Here is a 19,509-nt window from a genome sequence, read left to right as displayed (position 1 = left end):
ATGCTTATTCCCAGTTGCCTTTACAAAACATCATTAAAATGCTCTTGGTAAAGCTTTACTCTTTTACATCTGTAAACTCTTATAATTTATAATCAAAGAAGTGGCTAAACAAAACCAGAAAAGAGTGGCTGACTGAATAATGCCTTCTCTGGAAATCTTTCATTGTCAGTATCACCTCTGGCTTGCTCAATTTGGATTCAAGTCTACATCTGGGTTTCACTAAAGCTGCATTTGACAATGTCTATTATTTAAATCACTAGACTAAATAAATTGAATGCGGCTCATACACTAAATTGGCAAAAGTTTGCGGACACCTGGTCATAGGTATGGTATGTGCTTTTTGAGCATTGCATTCCACATTTAGTTCCAATTTGCTCTTATAATTCCCTCCACTCATCTGGAAAGTTGTTTCCCTGGATTTCAGAGTATGCAGGTGGAGATTTGTGCTGATTTAGACACAAGGGTGTTAGTAAAAACAGCTACTGATATAGGTGATATAGGTGCAGTTGGCGTCAACATACATCCCAAAAAAAGGTGATTATATGATTTTGTTAATCATCTCTAATTGAATTGTAAACTTTTTATTTTTCAGACAAGCCAGAGGTAAAGATTGTTGTGGAGTTTCCAGAGGGCCTGACAAGAGAAGGGGAAAACCTCGAGCTAAGCTGCATGGCGAAGGGCAAACCTCAGTAGGTCCTAAAGCAATTCAGCTTTACCTAATTCCACAATATGGGATTGTTTTAGTCAAGCATCACTATTTTTTTTTGGTACTGTTCGAAAATTGGATTGTTTGGGTGTTAAATGTTGTAATGATTATAACAGAAGCTTGAATGTGAAAATTGTGTTTTTAAGCCAGTCCTTAGGGAGAGCAGTACTCCAAACTCCCAATGCACCTCAACCAAGCAATCAAAAGCACTGGTACAGGTGTGTTGGAAGCTACAGTATGTGTAAAAGAGTGAGAAAGAAGAGAGAGAGAGAGAGAGAGAGAGAGAGAGAGAGAGAGAGAGAGAGAGAGAGAGAGCGAGAGAGAGAGAGAGAGAGAGAGAGAGAGAGAAAGAGATGGAACACTTGTAGTCCCCAAGGACCCAGTCAGAAAAAACTGAACTAATAAATCAAACAATACTATAATACTGTATCCCATTCAGATATTACTGTGATTTTCTGATATTCTAAACAAATAGGTATGAGTGTCTGTGTAAGTTGAGCACGTTCATGTTGTGGAACCAAAAAGTCTCACAAGCCCTTCTCGTTATCCTCTCTCTCAGCAGGGATGTTGACACAGAGATCTCTAAATTGCCATTGTGCTGTTTTCACAGACCTCATCAAATTAACTGGTTCAAAGTAGATGATGATGTTCCCTCCCACGCCGTGATTACAGGCTCCGATCTCCTCATTGAGAACCTCAACAAGTCCTACAATGGAACCTACCGCTGTGTGGCGTCCAACTTAGTTGGAGAATCGTACGATGACTACATCCTCTACGTCTATGGTATGTGTATTTACGCTTCAATGTGAGGCCTAATGCAGTTTTCTTGTTTTCATTAATAATTTTAGTAACAGTGTCAGATGCTGCACTACAGCAGTCATGTTGAAAATTTGCCTGCCAAGGAAGGTGTTGATCTTGGAGTAAATGTACGTTGTACCTTTTTTTTTTTTTTTCCTTAACGTGGTTTGTTTAGATTTCTTTACAAGTCAGAAGGTATTCTTTGAGAATCCCTGAAAACTACTTGCAGGAATGTAAAGTAATGTACTGTACCGCATATACTGTGGTGATATTGGTCGCACACTTACAGTAGATTTTAATAGAAGAGGATAATTGAACAAAGTCAGACATGTGTGTGAATGAGAGGGAGGGCAGTGGAGTGATGTGGTTGCAGGAAGAAGAGGTGGAGAAGGTAGAGAAGGTAGAGAAGTTCAGGTACCTGGGGTCAACAGTGCAAAGTAATGGAGAGTGTGTTAGAGAAGTGAAGAAAAGTGTGCAGGCAGGGTGGAGTGGGTGGAGAAGAGTGGCAGAAGTGATTTGTGATAGAAGAGAAACTGCGAGAGTGAAAGGGAAAGTTTATAGGACTGTGGTGAGACCTGCGATGTTGTATGGTTTAGAGACAGTGGCATTGAGTAAAAGACAGAAAGTGGAGCTGGAGGTAGCAGAGCTGAAGATGCTGAGATTTTTTCGGGAGTGACGAGGATGGACAGGATTAGAAACAAGTTTATAAGAGGGACAGCGCATGTAGGACGTTTGGGAGACAAAGCGAGGGAGGCGAGATTGAGTTGGTTTGGACATGTGCAGAGGAGAGACATGGGGTATATCGGTAGAAGAATGCTGAGGATGGAGCCGCCAGGAAGGAGGAAAAGAGGAAGGCCAAGGAGGAGGTTTATGAATGTGGTGAGGGAAGACATGCAGGTAGTTGGGTTGAAAGAGGCAGATGTAGAGGACAGGGGGGTATAGAGACGGATGATCCGCTGTGGCAACCCCTAATGGGAGAAGCCGAAAGAAGAAGAAGAAGAAGAAGAAGAATTTAACAAAATCAGACAAAAAAGGTAATGATCAGATTTTGCTCAAAAAAAGGAAAAAAAAAATGTTCTCATTTAGTATTTTGTTAGTGGTGTGTTAGTATCTCACATTAATAGGGAATCCCCTATAGAGGTAGTGGAAAAATGTACGAGTTCAGAGTATGGCCTGAGCTGCTGCAGGGACTTAGCTTAGCATTCAGTGTGATCTATTTGACTTATTGTCTACAGTGGTGCTCTTGGCGATACTTAAACATTAATGGACAGTATCAAAGTATTATTTTTTTGTTATTGTACTTAGGGGGAAGTGGTTGCTGAGGGGTTAAAGTTTTGGGTTACTGATTGGAAGGTCAAGGGTTTACGCCCCAGTATTGCCAAGCTGCCACTGTTGGGCCCTTGGGCAAGGCCCTTAACTCTCAGTGGTCTCAGAGGCACTGTATCATGTCTCACCCCAGCTTCATAACATCATTGGGGTATGCAAAGAAAAAAAAATCACTGTAAAAAAGCCCCTTTACCCCCTTAGGTGAAATTTTAATTTTTATTTTGGAAAACTTTTCCTTCATTGGCTACATTTTAGTCTGTTAGCTTTTACTTTTTACTCTACTACATTTCACTATTTTAAAGTGACTATAAAAACTGCATTAATTGAAGCACAGATGTAACTGCATGATAGGATGTGCAGGAGAATGGAAAAATGAGCTGCATGTAGTTCTAATAGATAAGTACTTTGTCTTTCTGATGCCTTGGTACATTGAAAATGAAGTACTTTTAAGTAAAATTGTTTAAAAAAATGCTTTTACTTTTACTGGTGTAATATTTAAGAAGGCAGTTTATAGTGTGTGTGGGGGGGTGGTAGTTCAGTGGTTAAGGCATTGTCTTGGAAGGCCATCAGTTCAAATCACACCAAGCTCCCACTACTGAGCCCTGGAGCAAGGCCCTTAAACAGCTCCTGCTCAGTTGTAGGTCACTCTGGATAGAGGCATTTGCGATAAATGTACTTTTATTTTAGTGCAGGAATTGTGTTCATCCACTTCTGTTGGCAAAGTTTTGGAATCTGATTTAAGCATTACCGTAATTTCCGGACTATAAAGCGCACCCATATATAAGCCGCACCCACTGAATTTGACAAAGATTTTTATTTTGAACATAAATAAGCCGCACCTGTCTATAAGCTGCAGGTATCTACACTAAAACTAATGAACTTTACACAGCCTTAACGAAAGACAGTGTCTGTTCCACGGGTGAAATATGTTGTGGCTCCTTTAAGAGTAGAGCAGCATTTTTCCGCTAATACTGCATGTGTATGACTGAGGATTATGTCCTTATTATTTTCTGATGCTCATTTCTAAGTTTCTTTGACTAACCCGTAACCCGCTGTTGCCAAGAAAAATAAAAAAGCATGAGTTCTGAAAACCTGTCTGTGCTTATATGATTTCTGTTGCAACTGGAGTTAGCGAGCTCTCCCTTCACCCAGACTCAACGCGTTACAGCGGATTGTATCTAAACAGTAGCCGACCAAGAAAGTCATTGTTCACTGTCTTCCTCCTTCCTTTCACAACTATTTATCTCGGGAGTTTATCTTTTGGCATCGTCGTGCGTTTAAAAAAAACTTTTTTCTCCCGATGCCGTGCAGCTCAGAACACAGGTGAGGTGCGTTTTTTCGTTTCCGTTCGGAAATGTCATTGGTCTAATGTTATGGGGTTCAGTTTTTTGGCTTGAAGTTTGTGAAACCGGTAAAAACCCAGGAAAAATTAATAAATAAGCTGCTTCTTTGTTTAAGCCGCGGGGTTCAAACAGTGGGAAAAAATAGCGGCTTATAGTCGGAAAAATACGGTAAGTACAGTGCACAGATGAAGATGTGACAAAGCTGGACAGAGCGCATGGTTAAAGCTCCTCTGCATTGCTCTTTGAATTAGAAATGAAGAAATGTATGACAAAACGTTTAGCAGGCAGTCAAAATGTATTGTTGGTAATGTATGAAGTCAAAATGGTGGAAGTTCAAGTCAAGTCACAGTTTTTATTACAAAATAACACTTTCTAAAAAAAGTAGATCTCTCATATGGCACTTTTTTTTTCCATCAGCTTCATCAGTTTACCAAAACAGATTCAGAACATCACAGAACTCTCGGCGAGTTTGAGCAAACACAAAGTGAAGTGTGAATCCCAGAACCTTTGTGTTCATCTTGTCAGAGTTGCTGTTTCACTTATCAAGAGGGATGTCTGCTCAAAACTGAGTACCAAACTTGTACCCAGTTGTCTCAAAGGGAACGGTGTCATTAATCTCTCCTGACTTCTTTTCTTAATGTTTTGTCAAAGATACCCCATTATTATCCCAGAGTTTTCGGTGTCCCTTTTCTCTTTTATATGTTTGACCAAAGTGAATGAAAAATACGCTTTGGTGCACTTCTTTTAAATGAATCTTTGACACTCCGTGTAAACAATAACTAATCTTTTTCTTTTTGGGGTGCGCTCTAGCCTGCAAGTAGTGCAATAGTGAATGGTACCTGTTATTCTCCAAAAGCTATAAAGCTCATAAGATTTTATGTTAGTGTGGATTTTATTCAAGTTTCCTAAGTTTGTCAAGAAACATGCAGCTCAGTGTACTAGTGTCAGTTGATATGATGATTTAAGGTCCTTTTTTTTAATAGAGGTCTCATGAATACTGTGGCACTAAAGGCATTATTCCTTTACTCTGTACTTACACACAAACAAGCCAACAATTCCACCTCAAATTGTTTGACAATGTTTCAGTATCAGTTACCTATGAGTATGAGTGTACCTCATATGGTTGTATATGAGACAACATTGTTTTCTAAAAAAAAATTAATCACATTAGTATGTCAAAAGGGAATATTCCCAGGGGGCGTGGCAGGTGGATTCCTGACTGTTAACAAACATGTACTGTATGTATTTTTATAGCATGCCTTCATCAAACAAATCGCGGCAACGCTGTTGTGTAAAAAAAACCTCCAAAAACACGTACATGCACATTCTCATTTATTAACGCACATCATGTACATAAAGAAATTTCGAGCACGTTAATATATTGCCGCCATATTGATTTTCGTTTATCTCGATCATCGGTTACCTCGATGCTTTTTGGCGACCCCCTAGGACATCGACATAACTGGGTTCCACTGTATATAAAAAAGGCCAAGCCCAAAACAGCAGTATGTTAAGCTTTTTAATGACCAAACTGTTGGTCATGAAATGAGTAAGATTTAAACATGTTGTTATCGGAACCATGATAAGATGGGCTGCATTAGTTTTGATTGATAATCAAATAATAACCAAATAATGACAAATCTCTTAATTTTTTGGGAAAATTGTGTACCCTCATACATGTGTTTTGTTGTTTAGTACATTTTTACATCAATAATTGTAATCATTATCAGGATTTTATCGTGTGTACAAAAAATCTTTAGAAGTGCTTTTCCATGTTTCTAGTTTTCCCCCTAAAACAGCTTAACTGCATTAAACGTAAAATGGGCAAGTGGTGGCACAGGAAGTCTCAGGAATTTTATTTTTGCAAATTTTCTAAACAATGATTTGTTGTTAAGACCTTTAAAAGCTTAATATTCGCCTTTTTTTTTTTTTGCTCAGAAGTACAAACCAGGATAGGCGCAGGACCAGGATAAAGTCATTATTAAAGATAAATGAATAGCAGTAATTAAGTTAGCAGATCTCTTCAAGGAAATGCACCTGTAGGCAAATTACAGCAAAAAAAATTTGATGGTAATGGTGTTTTGAAATCTCGCATCCTGGCTAAAAGTGCAGAGGAATCAAGATGAATATCAAGTGAAATACTTGTTGCTCACAGGAGAGTTTCTTCACCTAATTAACGTACACTGCTTATCTTTTTTTGTTTGTGCAGAATGTTATTTATTTTTTGCCATTTTATAGTGCAACAAGACCAGCAGGTGACATTCGGGCCATTTTTTATCATTTGTTGATAGAGCTTATCAATCTACTCTTGCTAATTGCATGTTTCCCTTCTAAACTGTGGTAAATTGTGGTATTTGACCTGCACTGATTTATTAGTCAGTGGATTGTAATTAGGAAAGTCTAGTGAAAAAAAAAAAAAGGACCAGTTTTCTTAAAACTTAAGAAGTCAATCTCATTATTATGCCATTTTACCAACAATCAGTACAATTAGACTCGCTTTCCACTTTATTAGGAACACTTGCACATTCATGCAGCTTTCTAATCAGCCAGTCTTGTCAGCACGGCAGTGCATTGAATCATTCAGATGTAGGTCATGAGCTTTACATCAAACATTAACATATAATCTCTGTGACTTATTGCATGGATTTCGGTACCAGATAGGCTGGTTTGAATATTTTAGAATCAGCCAATCTTGCTGTATTTGCACACATAACAGTTTCTACAGTTTACATTACAGCATGTGGGGAAAAAAAAACATTCTTTGAGCAGTGCTCGGTGGGCTGAAACACCTTGATTTGAGGGACCTTAGGAGAATGACTAGACACTTCTAAACGGACAGGTAGTCTATCGTAACTACATTAATCACTAGTACAATAGGCACAAGTCATCAAAGTTAATGGTGGATAGGCTAAATAACAGAAAAGCATACCAGGTTCCACTTCTGGTGGCTAAGAACAGAAATCAAGGACATAGACAACCAAACTAGGCAGGTGAAAATCTTAAAAAAGATTAAGATAATTGTACACCTGCACAGTTTGGGTCAAGACAAGTCAAGTGATTTCAAGTAGGCTTTTACATCAGACAATATAAATTAAGAAAAAAGAAATATGGGTGAGTCTGTGCCCATGATTGCGTCAGATGTAGCTCATCTATCTCAAGGTTTGATGTTTTGTGCATGCTAAGATGCTTTTCAGCTCATTATGGTTGTAAAGAGTAATTACTTGAGCTATTAGGTCTTTCCTGGTAGCTCAAAACAATCTGTCCAATTCTTTGACCTCTTACAGCAACAGCGTGTTTTGTTGTCCCTGTCAGCGATGTAGCCAAAGTCAGAGGTCACAGTTATTTTCATTCTGATGTGAACATTAATTAAAGCTTTTGACATTTGCATGATTTCTCTTAATTGCTTATGACTGGATGAGTACATAAGTACAGTACAAATTGTAAATTTGCAGCTGTACAGGTATTCCTAATAAAGTGGATGGTGAATGTATTTTAAAAAGAAAAATATTATGTATTATGCATTATAGATTTTTTTTACATGTACTGGATTGGCAGTTCATTAGTCATGATTTCAGGTCTAGGACTAATACAGTAAAGCCTCAGACAACATTTTCTTTTACTTATAATACAAAAAGGAAGACTTTAAAATGTAAATTTGAATCCACAGACATTTCCTAGAAGTTCACATCAGTCTGTCTTCTCTCAGTAGAACCCACTGTCAGTTCTGAAGCATTAAGAAATTTACTTGATACTTTACTAGCTATTACTTCTAGCTCACGTTAAAATATAAAGTTTGCAACAACCTTACTGCAACAACTATTGTATGACCTCTTATTAATGAAACACTATATGGACAGAGGTTTGTAGTCCATTTGCTGTTAACTCCACTGTCTTGGGAAGGTGTTTAAAATGTGCAGTTTTGTGCTCATTCAGCCACAAGAGTGTTACTAAAGTCAGGACCTGATATAAAGTGAGGATGTCTGGGGTGCACTCAGCGTTCCAAATTATCCCAAAGGTGTTCAATAAGGATCATGTCAGAGCTCTATAGCAAGTCATTTAAGATCTTCCACTCCAAACCATATCTTTCTGAAGCTGGCTTTGTGCACAGGGGCGTTATCATGCTTTTAGTTCAAGTAAATGGAAATTTAAGTATTACTGCATCCCAAGGCATCATTTATAATTGTTATATGTATATGTATATGTATGTTATATGTATAATTAAATATAAATAACTCCAACATTCTGTTGAACCTTGACCCTATGTACATGAAACTCTTCATTTCAATTTTTACATTTGAGTCAACTATGGAATAGTTTTGACTTGTTAAACCATTTCTATACAAAATACAAAAATGAAAATAAATAAAGCGACTTAACAATAAGAGTTACTTGTGCTTCACAAGCCAGGACAGAACTTACAGTGATGTTCTTGTCTACATGTGTCAGAATCCTGTATGTTGTAATGTGAATATTTCCATTTAGCAGCACCACATGTTAATGTTGATATCCTTGAACTTGAATTAGAAAAAAATAAATTAGCTTCAGATAATGAATTTCGATTTTAAATCCAATATTGCTTTCTTGGTTGTTGTTTTTTTAGGAAAAAAAAAACCCATTAGATTTCTAACATGCCACATATGACACAGCAGTTGCCATTTATTTATGAAATGTATTACTTTCTAAATATCAACTATTATGCAGCATCTACCAAAAGGGAGTTTACGCCTCACATTTCAGCAGATATTTCAGTATATCTTCTTAAGGGAAAATACTATAGAAATTAAACATGGATATAATTTTGAGTAGTCAGTGTGCAGCTTGTATAGCAGTATAGATTTACTGTCCTCTAAAAATAACTCAACATACAGCCATTATTGTCAAAAATAGCTGGCAACAAAAAAGAGTACACCCTAAGTGATTACAACTGTATGTCGTTTAACCATGCAAAGACAGTATGTCCTATTCATTATGTTCATGTTTTTGTCTGCTTGACAGGCCCATAACAATTTGTGTATCTTGTATTAGAAAATTACATTATGGTGCTTTGAGTACAATTCTCTCATACTGACCACTGGATGTTAAACATGGCAACTAATAGGAAATAACTTTTAGAGGATTTTAGAATTAGAATTGTTGCTTTACACAAAAAGGCATAGGCTATATATTGGTAACACCCTGAAACTGAGTTACAGTGCAGTGGGCACTTAAAACAGGTCTCGCAAGGTTCCATCAAAAAAGTTGATTCTTTGTGCAGTGCATCAGTTGCAGAAGCTGCTTTAAAAAACAGACACATGAGTGCTGCAGCATTGCTTTAGAGGTTGTAGAAGCAGGCGGTCTGCTTGTCAGCATTCAGACTATACACCGCACACTGCAACAAGTCGGTTTGCAGGGCCGTTTGTAACAGTTTGCTGAAGATAATTCGTCCAAGAGCATGAATTACTGGAACTATGTCCTGTGGCCCGAAGAGATAAACTTGTTTGGCTCCGATGGTGTCCAGCATGTGTAGTAATACCAAGAAAATTGTGTACTGTGACATTCTGAAGCAGAACATAATGCCCTCCCTACAGAAACTGGGCTGATTGGCAGTTTTCCAACAAAAAATGACCACAAACATACCGCAATGATGACAACTGCTTTGCTAAAGGTGAAGGTGATGGAGTGGCCAAGTATGTCCCCAGACCTGAACCCTATTAAGCACCTGTGGGGCATCCTTAAGCAGAAGATGGAGAAAGGCTATGTGTCTAATATCCAGCAGCTCAATGATGTTATTGTGGAGGAGTGGAAGAGGATCCCAGCAACAACCTGTGCAGCTTTGGTGAATTTCATGTCCAGGAGGGTTAAGGCAGTGTTAGATAACAATGCAGCTCACACAAAATATAGACACTTTGGACACAATTTTGACTTGTATGTCATTTTAGTTTTAGAGTTATTTTTAGAACACTGTAAATCTGATCTGCTATACAAGCTGCACACTGACTACTCTAAAATATAAATGTTTCATTTCTATAGTATTGTCCCTTAAGAAGGTATTATAAAATGGTTGCTGAATTGTGAGGGGTGTACTCATTTTTGTGAGACACTGTATGTTTAGTTTTTGTTATTCTGATTATTAGATGATAATAACTATATATATATATATATATATATATATATATATATATATATATATATATATATATATATATATATATATATATATATACAAATTAAGAATGGATATTGATTACATGGTATTTGTGGAAACATGAGCTATAATTAATCATGATTATGTAAAATAACCTCTGTTGATTATGTAGTCATTGTGAACATGAAAGCCTCTTTTTGTTCTGTTCTGTTCTGTTCTATGTAAGTTACTTTCATCATGTCAATATATTCTTACAGGCGAAGGAGAGAAAAGATAAATCATGGGTGAGATTAGGAAGCAAGTCACAGGTTGTCAGAATCGTGCTCGTGATGCCAGTATGATTTGAATTCCCCGTCCCGGTTTTCGCTGCCACGCCAAAAATATTGCCCTACGAAATTGCATTCATATTTCAGCCCTCATAATTTTGAACCGAGAGTCAGCCGGCCTGCAAATTGCCTGTGGAAAATTCTTGTTTGCTTGACTATTATGCATGCCACATCCCATTTAGACCTTTGGCGGCGGCCATCTCTACTGCATGCAAAATTTCGGCGAGGAGGCGCTGACATTTCCAATACCCATGTCTGCCATTGTGCCAGCAGACACACAGAAAATTCTCCACAGTGTTTCTGGCGAGGCCTGGCTTCAGGCTCCTGCTTCTACAGACACTGAGCCCGCTCTTGATGTTTTATCATTAGAGAGGAAATGTTCAGATCCCTACTGAGATCTTTTGATGGAGCACACACAATAAAGTGCTCGAGACAGCCAGCCAATTTTGCCCACTGCGACTTTTTCCCAGCAAGGGGCCTGTGTGTTTGTTGGTGTGTGTATATGTGTGTGTGCAAGGGATGGGGGTGAGTTGATAGTGAGTTGATGTGCGCATTTCACACAGGCTTGTACAACAATGGCACAATAGACTCAACCTGTCTGGAAACTATAAGTAGATTATGTTGTGCAGGTTTATATTGCATTTAGTGGCTCATTAGTGAAATACAGTATATCACACCAAGAAGCTGAAGGTGTACACTTGCTTTTTTGTTTAAAAATTTGAAAATATTGCACCAGATAAAGTAATCATTCGCCTGTGTACTATAAAAACAGAGCTTATGGACCTTCAAGTTGGATAAATCACTGCACTAAATCTTCAGTCTTTTTAAAATGCCTTTTCCCTCTTTTTTTACCCTGTGTGTGTGTGTGTGTGTGTGTGTGTGTGTGTGTGTGTGTGTGTGTGTGTGTGTGTGTGTGTGTGTGTGTGTGTGTGTGTGTGTGTGTGTGTGTGTGTGTGTGTGTGTGTGTGTGTGTGTGTTCATTTTGTTTCCCATTTAGATATTCTCACCACAACCCCCCCACCCACTACTACCATCATCCAAGGTACTGTATACCATCTTGGCTTCAGGGTTCTTCCTCCATCTCACTTGTTTGCCTTGCCTGTCTCTTTGTGCGTCCTGCATGTGTGTGTGTGTGTGTGTGTGTGTGTGTGTGTGTGTGTGTGTGTGTGTGTGTGTGTGTGTGTGTGTGTGTGTGTGTGTGTGTGTTTGTGTGTGTGTGAGAGAGAGAGAGAGAGAGAGAGAGAGAGAGAGAGAGAGAGAGAGAGAGAGAGAGAGAGAGAGAGAGAGAAAGAGTGGGATTGTATTAGTAGAATTAAAATAGTTGGCTAGTCATTACATTAGTGTAGCACATTTAACATTGGGCATTGTATAGAAGAAGCTTTACAGAATGATATAAATTCCAGTTATAATTTTTTTTTTTATCAATTTATCCCAAATGAGTAAGCCAAAGGCAACACTGACAAGGTAAAAAAGATAAACCTCCATGAAACAATATCAGGAGGAAACCTTGTGGGGAACGAGACTCAAAAGGAAACCCATTTACATCTGGGAATCATCTGGGAGTAATTTGAAAAAATGTTATACTTATATAGTTACAAAAGTGCAGTTATGTGTGAGAATGCTCTGTCTATATCAGAGAATTTTATGCCCAGCTCCTATCTCAGTATCATCCGAAAACGAGCTAGGATCAGGCTTTATGTGTCCCTCTGCTGAATTGTGAATGCCATATTTTGCACAGTGAAAAGGAAAACAAAAATAAACTGCATCCTCTATACAGTACTTCAAATAAAGTGATTTTTAAGTTAACAAAAAACACAAGTCTTTCACTGAGAATTATAAAATCATGTATAGACCTGTCTTCATCTAGTGTACAGTACAAACAAACATGAAGCTACTTTCTTTATAATAAAAAAACGTACCGTCCTCTTTGTGTGCGAGTGTATGTGTGCGAGTGTATGTGTGAGAGTGTATGTGTGAGAGTGTATGTGTGCGAGTGTATGTGTATGTGTGAGTGTATGTGTGCGAGTGTATGTGTGAGAGTGTATGTGTGCAAATGTATGTGTGTGAGTGTATGTGTATGTGTGAGAGTGTATGTGTGCGAGAGATGTGTATGTGTGCGAGTGTATGTGTGCGAGTGTATGTGTGCGAGTGTATGTGTATGTGTGAGAGTGTATGTGTGAGAGTGTATGTGTATGTGTGCGAGTGTATGTGTATGTGTGCGAGTGTATGTGTGCGAGTGTATGTGTGCGAGTGTATGTGTGAGAGTGTATGTGTGAGAGTGTATGTGTGCGAGTGTATGTGTATGTGTGAGAGTGTATGTGTGCGAGTGTATGTGTATGTGTGAGAGTGTATGTGTGCGAGTGTATGTGTGAGAGTGTATGTGTGCGAGTGTATGTGTGCGAGTGTATGTGTATGTGTGCGAGTGTATGTGTGCGAGTGTATGTGTGAGAGTGTATGTGTGCGAGTGTATGTGTATATGTGAGAGTGTATGTGTGAGAGTGTATGTGTATGTGTGAGAGTGTATGTGTGAGAGTGTATGTGTGCGAGTGTATGTGTATGTGTGAGAGTGTATGTGTGCGAGTGTATGTGTATGTGTGAGAGTGTATGTGTGCGAGTGTATGTGTATGTGTGCGAGTGTATGTGTGCGAGTGTATGTGTGCGAGTGTATGTGTATATGTGAGAGTGTATGTGTGAGAGTGTATGTGTATGTGTGAGAGTGTATGTGTGCGAGTGTATGTGTGCGAGTGTATGTGTATGTGTGAGAGTGTGTGTGAGAGTGTATGTGTGCGAGTGTATGTGTATGTGTGCGAGTGTATGTGTATGTGTGAATGTGTATGTGTGAGAGTGTATGTGTGCGAGTGTATGTGTGAGAGTGTATGTGTGCGAGTGTATGTGTATGTGTGCGAGTGTATGTGTGAGAGTGTATGTGTGCGAGTGTATGTGTATGTGTGAGAGTGTATGTGTATGTGTGAGAGTGTATGTGTGCGAGTGTATGTGTATGTGTGAGAGTGTATGTGTGCGAGTGTATGTGTATGTGTGAGAGTGTATGTGTGCGAGTGTATGTGTATGTGTGAGAGTGTATGTGTGCGAGTGTATGTGTATGTGTGAGAGTGTATGTGTGCGAGTGTATGTGTATGTGTGAGAGTGTATGTGTGCGAGTGTATGTGTATGTGTGCGAGTGTATGTGTGCGAGTGTATGTGTATGTGTGAGAGTGTATGTGTGCGAGTGTATGTGTATGTGTGAGAGTGTATGTGTGAGAGTGTATGTGTATGTGTGAGAGTGTATGTGTGCGAGTGTATGTGTATGTGTGAGAGTGTATGTGTGCGAGTGTATGTGTATGTGTGAGAGTGTATGTGTGCGAGTGTATGTGTATGTGTGAGAGTGTGTGTGCGAGTGTATGTGTGAGAGTGTATGTGTGCGAGTGTATGTGTATGTGTGCGAGTGTATGTGTGCGAGTGTATGTGTGCGAGTGTATGTGTATATGTGTGAGAGTGTATGTGTGCGAGTGTATGTGTATATGTGTGAGAGTGTATGTGTGCGAGTGTATGTGTATGTGTGAGAGTGTATGTGTGCGAGTGTATGTGTATGTGTGAGAGTGTATGTGTATGTGTGAGAGTGTATGTGTGAGAGTGTATGTGTGCGAGTGTATGTGTGAGAGTGTATGTGTGCGAGTGTATGTGTATGTGTGCGAGTGTATGTGTGCGAGTGTATGTGTATGTGTGAGAGTGTATGTGTGAGAGTGTATGTGTATGTGTGCGAGTGTATGTGTGAGAGTGTATGTGTGCGAGTGTATGTGTATGTGTGAGAGTGTATGTGTGCGAGTGTATGTGTATGTGTGAGAGTGTATGTGTGCGAGTGTATGTGTATGTGTGAGAGTGTATGTGTGCGAGTGTATGTGTATGTGTGCGAGTGTATGTGTGCGAGTGTATGTGTGCGAGTGTATGTGTATATGTGTGAGAGTGTATGTGTGCGAGTGTATGTGTGCGAGTGTATGTGTATATGTGTGAGAGTGTATGTGTGCGAGTGTATGTGTATATGTGTGAGTGTATGTGTGCGAGTGTATGTGTATGTGTAAGAGTGTATGTGTGCGAGTGTATGTGTATGTGTATGTGTGCGAGTGTATGTGTATGTGTGAGAGTGTATGTGTGCGAGTGTATGTGTATGTGTGCGAGTGTATGTGTGCGAGTGTATGTGCGAGTGTATGTGTATATGTGTGAGAGTGTATGTGTGCGAGTGTATGTGTATATGTGTGAGAGTGTATGTGTGCGAGTGTATGTGTGTGTGAGAGTGTATGTGTGCGAGTGTGTGTGCGAGTGTATGTGTGCGAGTGTATGTATATATGTGTGCGAGTGTATGTGTGCGAGTGTATGTGTATATGTGTGAGAGTGTATGTGTGCGAGTGTATGTGTATATGTGTGAGAGTGTATGTGTGCGAGTGTATGTGTGCGAGTGTATGTGTGCGAGTGTATGTGTATATGTGTGAGAGTGTATGTGTGCGAGTGTATGTGTATATGTGTGAGAGTGTATGTGTGCGAGTGTATGTGTATGTGTGAGAGTGTATGTGTGCGAGTGTATGTGTATATGTGTGAGAGTGTATGTGTGCGAGTGTATGTGTATGTGTGAGAGTGTATGTGTGCGAGTGTATGTGTATGTGTGAGAGTGTATGTGTGCAGGCAGCAGAAGAAGGTAAAAGATTGAAACAGTTTAGTAAGATCACACAGCTGATAACCACAGCACTAGTCATGTTGTGTTTGTTGAATCCTTTTATTGTGTGTTTCGTGTTTGATCTCAAGTCACACAAATACATTTCACCAAACTGAGTAGCAGCCCAGCTTGGTGCCATAAGACGAAAATGTAATGGTGTAACACAAAAGAAATGTTTTACTTTAGCTTTATTAATTTTATGGATTGACATTCCAAATGCATAATACAGAACAGCTAAAATAGTAATAATAATAATAAAAAAATAAATGGTCTTGTTCTGAAAAGTTACAAAAGAGACTGGAATCTGGATTTTAAAATTTTTAGAGAAAGGGAAATCGTTTTTTTTTTAGTTGAGCCTCTGTTTGAACTCATACAAGTCATTTTTTCCCAGATTTGTTTATTGAGAATGGCAAATAAATCACTGTTAGGTCCAGTGAACCCCAAACCAAAATGTGTTTTTGATGAACTGCCACAGAGCAATAAATGATAGAGAGCACTCCACTTAAAAATAAAAAATAAAAAGCAGTGCCGTTCTAAATTGTTTGGTAGCTTTCAGCGCTGACATTTCCCCATGATTGCTATTTATAATGCAAAGTAAATGGCTAAATGGAAGTGCTCTGTATGCCAATAGTGACTTTTAAAGGTTTTTTTCCTTTTAACTGATATGTTCCGTACATAGTGAAAGCAGGGAATTTGAATTCAACTTCGCCGTTCCCCTTACATTCTGATGCACTGTTTCATAAAGACTATCTCTCACTCATCCATCTAGATGTCTAGTGAGTACAGGGGGAAGACCAGTGTATCAGTGCTGATGAGCATTTAGCAGTATCTTCTTTCAAACGGAGTTATCCAGTCAGGCTGTGTGGATGTTACAGAGCAATTTGAAGTAGACACAAGGTTATCAGCTGTAAGGTTTCACATAGATATCATATCAGCGGTGTTCAATATAGCATGAAGTTCGGCAAGTATCCCTCCAGGGCAGGTGGATCAGTCAGAATTGTTTGGTTCGTAGCGCAATGATGAGATAATAACAAAAGAAATACAGTAGAGAGAGGGCTATGGATGTTGTTCGGAACAATAAAGTGTAAAGTGAGATGGAGATTTACAGTGAGCGGTAGAGAACATATTTTTACTATATACATTTACTATATTTACTTATATACACATATATTTAATACATAAGTAACTATATATATAAGCAAATAATTACTAAGTACAGATCCCTAGGTTTCGAACTAAGGTTTGAGTTGAGCTAGTTTTTTTTGAGGATAATAATAATAATAAGTAGAAGAAGAAGAAGAAGAAGAACAACAACAACAACAACAATAAATACTGTAAACACAGAGAGAGAAGATAAAAATGAATTAATAGATACTAATATAAAAAAGTATTTTTGTATATTTAATCAAACCCTTTATTATTTACATAAAAACTTCTGCAGCTGTTTAATAATTTTGAAATGTAGAAAATTTAATATTAATTATTTATGAATTTGGATAATCGCTTCCTGTCCTTTCAGTGTTTTAAATTAAACATTGAGAAAACTCACTGTTTTCTCACAAAAGATGCAATGCATTTTAAGTTCTGCTCACCACAGTTGCAAAGAGTGACTATTTCCGTTACTTTAGCCTTCCTGTCAGCTCAACCAGTCTGGCCATTTTCCTCTCATCAACAAGGTGTTCACTTACAGACCTACTGGTCTCTAGATGTTTTTTATTTCCCACACCATTCCAATGTTTTTTTTGGGTGTGAAGATCTCAGGAGGTCAGCATCATCTGGAATACTTCAACCAGTAGTTTAAGCAATTAAATTTTTTTTATTATTTTATTAATAGATCTAAGTTCATTTATACTATATGTGGATACATTTTAAATAGCCACCTGCAAACGTCAAATGGTTTGTTCCAACGCAACAGCAAACCTGTATTTCTTCCATTAGCAGGGAAATTCCAGCTTATACACTCCAGATTTGAAGTAACACCATCAGAGAAAAAGAATGATGCTGAGCTGTATCTTGATGTTTTGACATCAACAGTGTTTTTTTTCCTTCTCTCATATAATGAGCTCCTCTCTCCAAATATGTTTTCAGGGCTTTTTTGGCAATATGTGCAGCTCAGGCTTGGGTGCCTTTAGGTAAAGCATGAAAAAGATAGCCTCATATATCTGTTTGATGATGGGTGTTTATGCTGCTGTGTGAGAGGATGATGGAGCTGCCACCGGCCAAATCTCACACAGAGAACAAGGTGGATTATTATAAATCGTCTGTCCACTTTTGGCCATGCTTTATGGTTTCACAGTGCACAATTTCTATAACTCCATGGCAGAAATTTCTGAGCAACCAAATAGAGATCTTGGGATTTGATTTGATGTAATCCAAAAGGAGAGCTTTAGAAATATCCTTCCTTCTTAACTAAATCATTCAGTATGAGTCATTTTCGAAATGCATGATTTAGTTCATGCGTTTGCTGAAAATGTGTGTATATTTTCTACATGTTTTCCTATTCTATAGTATACATTCAAATACTACAATTTTGTGACCTGGCTGTTCCCCAACGATCGCGCATTTATATCCTGTTCAGCGCGTTTATCGGCCAACGAGCAGTTAATCTAGTCGAAGCCCCATATTATTGAATTTTTACAAATGCTTGTCAAAAAGTCTTTTGTGAAACTGTACTTTCAGATTTCCTAATTTTATGCTACTTTTTTCCACTAATGACAGTAAACCAACAAAATGAATAAGCATAGTGATCTGTTTAATGCTTCAGAGCGAATATTCTAGACCAGGGGTGCACAGACTTTTTCAGCATGTGAGCTACTTATGAAATGACCAAGCCAAAAATATCTACCCACTATAAAAATGCATAAATAAATATTAATTTTTTTTAATGTCATGCGATCATTCAAACATTTGTCAAAATTCCCACACTACCTTTACGGCAGATCGCGATCGAAATATTGGGCACCCCTGTTCTAGACAATGTTAAATCCCCTCAGTGATGTGAAGGGTATGGAAATTAATTTGACATTCCAGTCAATTCCTACCTTCCAGTTAGCTGTCGCTAATATCACATGGTGGCTACCAACCAGGGAGGGTGAGGGCTATCATGTGCTTCCTCTGATACACCAACCTTATCTTTTGAACTGTAGCTTATTCAGCTCTGCACAGACACCCATGATTGACTCATGTTGCTGTGATTGATAAACAATGGAGTATCTTCCTCTCCCTCCCTGAAAGCATGGCCCATTTTTCTTTCTTTGACTTCTAGTCATGGCTAAAAAAAAAAAAAAAAAACCTCCTCAGAACTTAAACCGAAACGTTTTTCTGAGGAGCCACTTTTGGAAAACTTAATAAGTGCAAGTCAGTCTGCTTGAAACCTGTCCTGTGTGTAGCACAGATGTTTTTTATGCATATGAGTTTTCACATGCCTCCCAGGAAAATCCTTTTCCGTTGTTATTGTTAATTTAATTGCATGCAGCAAGAAAACAAACCAAACAGCAAACAAGGTATCAGTTTTACTTAGATTTATCTTAGTAATCAGAGTAATAGGTGTGAAAGTGTTTTTTGTCCTGCACTGTTCTGTAATGTCCGGTTCTTTATTAAAGGTCGAAGGAGATCAGTTTGGGCACATGAGAAATGACAGAAGCCTGGTATTTTAGCTCAGCATTGTGTTTACTGTGTGAGCTGGGGTCATATGGTACACAAGTCCCATGAGATATGTGTGTGTGTGTTTAAACTTGTGACTGCATTGTGCTTGTAGGGATATGACATATCCTTTAAAAATATATACATGCAGTACAGTTTCTGCTGTGTTACTATTTAGTGAATTTTTAAAGCCCCAAATTAGCCGACGAGAGTCGACAGCGTATGGTCTACTTAAACGTACCTTTCCTAATCTGTGGTCAGTAAAGCAGGTATTTTTACTGCGAGGCACACAAAGAAGAGCTAAAAGCATTAACCTAGGTACTCGTTTTAACTGAAATCTCTACTTTATCAATCATATAAAAGCAAATAAAATTCAGATTTTGGATAAAAGAGACACTTTGCAGAAAACAGGGTCACTCATTTCTGCTGTAAGGAGATGATCTACTCCATAACCCCCTTTCCCCTCTTTCAATGGTTTTGTGCATCATAGCACTTGCAATGTTTTTCGTTGAAAATATTCATAGTTTCCCTCCCCTAGT

At 38.4% G+C, this 19,509-nt stretch overlaps 1 protein-coding gene across 4 annotated transcripts in view; it reads left to right on the top strand.

Annotated features, from left to right (window-relative positions):
• The window catches only part of cadm1b (cell adhesion molecule 1b), a 190,027-nt gene that overhangs the window by 142,279 nt on the left and 28,239 nt on the right, over nt 1-19,509 (top strand). For 2 of the 4 annotated variants that reach the window (XM_083549453.1, XM_083549452.1), the window contains 3 exons: nt 593-689; nt 1,317-1,489; nt 11,621-11,665. In XM_083549453.1, the coding sequence (XP_083405579.1) occupies nt 593-689; nt 1,317-1,489; nt 11,621-11,665 (315 nt within the window). The remainder of the gene's footprint in view (nt 1-592; nt 690-1,316; nt 1,490-11,620; nt 11,666-19,509) is intronic. The other 2 variants (XM_083549454.1, XM_083549455.1) reach the window with 1 other exon arrangement.

Source organism: Silurus aristotelis (genome assembly GCF_946808225.1).
Source record: "Silurus aristotelis genome assembly, chromosome: 8".
Classification (NCBI taxonomy): Eukaryota; Metazoa; Chordata; class Actinopteri; order Siluriformes; family Siluridae; genus Silurus; species Silurus aristotelis.
This window is presented reverse-complemented; position numbering and strand designations above follow the sequence as displayed.